Source organism: Lathyrus oleraceus, chromosome 2, assembly GCF_024323335.1.
Source record: "Lathyrus oleraceus cultivar Zhongwan6 chromosome 2, CAAS_Psat_ZW6_1.0, whole genome shotgun sequence".
Lineage (NCBI taxonomy): Eukaryota > Viridiplantae > Streptophyta > Magnoliopsida > Fabales > Fabaceae > Lathyrus > Lathyrus oleraceus.
This window is the reverse complement of record NC_066580.1, coordinates 155,168,184-155,172,079: the sequence shown is the minus strand read 5'-3', so window position 1 is coordinate 155,172,079 and position 3,896 is coordinate 155,168,184. Positions and strand designations below refer to the sequence as shown.

Genomic DNA, 3,896 nt, shown 5'->3' with positions numbered 1-3,896 from the left:
ATGTACATATAACTTATATCCTTCAATTAATTCTTAATTTTTCTAGCAAGTCACAATATATGTGGTTTCTTACATGATAGATTGAGGATCGTATAAGCATGTCACAATTTAAAAAAATGCACAAAATAATCTTGTTGTATAAATATAATATTATACATTGACAATACATAATAATTAAATTATATTTTATTGAAAGTAATTTTCTAAGTGTATCATTTGAGATTTGATAGTGTTGGTCAATTTTTATAAAACAAAAACAAAAAAGTTGCATAATTGAGGATAATGTTTTTGTTTTGACATAAAAGAGTAGTGTTTTTGTTGAAACACTTTCTTTTCTTTAAATTAAAGTCTTATCATTTTTTAATGCATGGTGTCAAGTTTATGTTACTTTGTGACAAATGGAGGGTCCTTAGTTTTGTTTCTTCTCTTCTTTCTCTTTGTTCTTCTCTCAACAATTCTCTAATCACTCTCACTCTTCTTCTTCTTCTTCACCCTTCTGATATTGCTCATTCTTCAGGTAACATTTTTCATCTTTCTCGTTAATAGGTCACACAAAAAACTAATGAAACATTCAATCAATGTTTTTCCTTTTTCCTATGTTTTTGTTTAATAATGTTTTTGTGTTTTTTTTGTTTTCAATGTTCTTGGTTTAGGAACAATGACAAATGTTGTTTATTTTTTGATAGGTTATTGAAAGCTTTTTTCTTGTTTGAAAGTTTGAATTCATTGTGATGACTCTACCAAGGCTAGGAATAGGGGATGATGAAGGTGAAAGCAATGTTACTTTGTTGGTTTCTTCATCAGCCTCAATGGAAAAAAGTGTGTGTTTGAATTTGAATGGTCCAAAACCAAAAGAGTTTAACTACATGGGGTTATCATGTGATTCTTCATCATCAGTGGATAGTTTGGTTACAAAGATTCAATCTTTTGAAGATGGGGCCAAAAGAAACTTGAACCTTAAAGCTACTGAGCTTAGATTGGGACTTCCAGGCTCAGTGTCTCCTGAAAGGGATTCTTCGGATCTTTGTTTGAGAAGTTTTGATGAAAAGCCTCTTTTTCCTTTGCACCCTCAAAAAGATGAATCAAAGCATGCTGTTTTAGGTAACAAAAGAGGGTTTTCTGATGCCATGAATGTTTTCTCAGAGGTAAATTGTCTATTCAATCCAAAGGCACAAAAGGGTTTGATAGTTTTAAATTGCAATTGCGGTTGACGAATATTTTATAACGTGTCAAAGTTTGGACCATGTGCGGTAGTCTGCCTTGCATGCCCCGAAAGTTGTTGATGTATCTGCAATTGCGGTTGCGGAACACAGTTTAGAGTTATCTATGATCTACTCTTGGAAAAAATATAAGATGGTAATAACGATTAAAGCCGTTTTTGAATTTTCATATGCAGGGGAAAATGAAGCCTGGCTCCAATATGCTTGAGAATGTTGCGGCGCTGCAAGGGAAAGGCACTGAAATAGCAACAGTTCAGGTTGGTCTTGAGAGGCCGAACGGTGTCGGTGAAAGCAGACCAAATCTTAATGGTTCTGCAAATAATGGAAATAGCATTGCTCCAGCTACCAAGTAAGTAAGATGGTGTTGGAAATGGCATTAAAATTTGGTTCGAGGTTTTAAGTTTAGGTCACATTGTTTTTTGATAGTGTGAAGAATCGCGGTCAAATGCAACTGATGCAGCCTGAATCGCAGTTGCATCCGCATTATGGTCACGGCGGCATAAAAAAGCTGCAAAATTTTTAAAACCCCGGTTTAGACTAATAACAAGTATACACCAAAAACCTAGATAAGTTTTGTACACGGTCAATAAAGTTGATTCAGTCTAAATCACAATTGAATTACAGTTGTGACGACCAGGACCGTCTTGAGTTTTCAGAGGTCATGTGTAGGTTAGCCTTGATTTAGCTGTGAGTCTGTGACAAAACAAATAGAGACCTTATTTTGGGCCCTGTGTGGTAGCATGTCTTCCACGCCATCAAACACAACACTCATGACAACATCAAAAACAACCATGTCGCGGCCCAAATCGTGGTTTAGCCTTTAACATTGGAAACGAACTCGGAATGATGATGGTGAATCTTGTGTGGCAGGGCACAGGTTGTTGGTTGGCCTCCAATAAGATCATTTCGCAAAAATTCCTTGACAACTGCTTCAAAGAACACCGAAGAGGCTGATGGAAAACTGGGATTAGGAGGCGCCGTGTTTGTGAAGGTTAGCATGGATGGTGCTCCTTATTTGAGAAAAGTAGATCTGAAGAACTACACTGCATATTCAGAACTCTCTTCATCTCTTGAGAAGATGTTCAGCTGTTTCACCATAGGTAGGTAGGAATAGGTTCATTTTTTCGAAGAAAAATAATAGTCTTTCAATGATTTTCGGCAAATTTTGTGTCTGGATCAAGTTACTGCTTATGTCGATGTTATATTCAGGACAATGTGAATCTCATGGAAATCAGATGCTGAATGAAACAAAGCTGAGAGATCTGCTTCATGGGTCAGAATATGTTATTACTTACGAGGATAAAGACGGTGACTGGATGCTTGTCGGTGATGTTCCTTGGGAGTAAGTTTACGGACTTGTTTTCCTTTTATCCAATAAATAAGCTCTGATACTGACACAGACACGACACTGATACCTCAACACTAGTAGTTTTTCTTTTACGCGACTAACAAGCTCAGACACCGACACACACACACACAACACCGATACCTCAACACTAGTAGTTTTTCTTCTACGCGATTAATAAGCTCTGACACACACACGGACACGACACTGATGCCTCAACACCAATAGTTTCTCTCTAAGCACAGACACGGACACGACACTGATACCTGAACACCAGCAACATTTCATTATCGGAACTCTTTGCAGGATGTTTATCGATACATGCAGGAGGCTAAGGATCATGAAAAGCTCCGAAGCGATTGGTCTAGGTTAGTACTAGCATTTCATTCATTCAACACAATCAATCATAAAACTAAAATTACATGCTTAATGATCTAAATGAGATATTTATTCAGTTGATAAACTATTTTGCAGCACCTAGAGCAGTTGAAAAAAGTAAAAGCAGGAACTAGGAAGTATCAATAATGGTCACACATTCTATCCATATATCTATGGTGTGAAAATGGTTATGTGAAGCTTTTATTATTTTTTATTATTGTGACAATTTATATAATCCTAAGACATGTTAGTGTGAAAGATTCTTATATATCCTGTTGTGAAGGATTAGTGTGTGAAATATTGTGAATTGCATTATATATCTATATATATGTGTGTGGTTTTGTGTGATGAAAACAAAACTATATATAACTTAATATGGAATGTAACTTTTACAGTTTCTGTGGCTTTTTTATTTAACTTTTGTTACATGTCTCTGTCATTCATCTGTTGCATATTGTAGTTTGGGGTTAGCCAAGAACTGACACAAAAGAAAGGTTGAATTTCCATTGTTGGGAGAGTTTGTATATTTTATCATGGTAACCTTTTTACCCAAACAATGGTCCCCATCTTTGTGGCATTTCAAAGTTTGTTTTGAAACATTAAGCATGTGTCTGGAACAGTGTTTGCAGCAAAAATATCAAGTACCAAAAATGTTTCAATGTGAAATACAGAAGAAGTAATTAGTATGAAATTTGGATTCTGAGTTTGGAGTTGGTATTGAACCAAAATTAATGTAGGATCTTTATAATTAGGTAAAAACTCGTGCGATGCGTGGAATGTTGCTAAAAAAAATTGTGTATTTATATGTTTTTAAATTTTTTTAACTATTAACATAATTTTTATATTAATATTAAATATTATATATACCGAAGATTATAAAACAATAGATGCAAATCTTGATTATTATGTTTTTTTGTTGTGAGTATTTTGTATTTCAGTTGTGCAATATTTTT

General features: G+C 34.8%; 1 protein-coding gene across 1 annotated transcript; it reads left to right on the top strand.

The window, feature by feature from the left end:
• Positions 1-303: 303 nt before the first annotated feature.
• Positions 304-3,337, top strand: LOC127118638 (auxin-responsive protein IAA8). Its single transcript, XM_051048869.1, has 7 exons — positions 304-517; positions 687-1,145; positions 1,397-1,569; positions 2,091-2,320; positions 2,430-2,562; positions 2,872-2,933; positions 3,040-3,337. The coding sequence occupies exons 2-7, from the start codon at positions 732-734 to the stop codon at positions 3,075-3,077; spliced, it is 1,050 nt and encodes a 349-aa protein (XP_050904826.1). The 5' UTR covers positions 304-517; positions 687-731; the 3' UTR covers positions 3,078-3,337.
• Positions 3,338-3,896: the final 559 nt, after the last annotated feature.

Excerpts from the sequence above, each read along its gene's own strand:
- LOC127118638 (XM_051048869.1), top strand. The coding sequence starts at position 732 with ATGACTCTACCAAGGCTAGGAATAGGGGATGATGAAGGTGAAAGCAAT. Across the intron at positions 1,570-2,090 it reads AGCATTGCTCCAGCTACCAA|GGCACAGGTTGTTGGTTGGC; the intron begins GTAAGTAAGATG and ends CTTGTGTGGCAG. Across the intron at positions 2,934-3,039 it reads CTCCGAAGCGATTGGTCTAG|CACCTAGAGCAGTTGAAAAA; the intron begins GTTAGTACTAGC and ends ACTATTTTGCAG.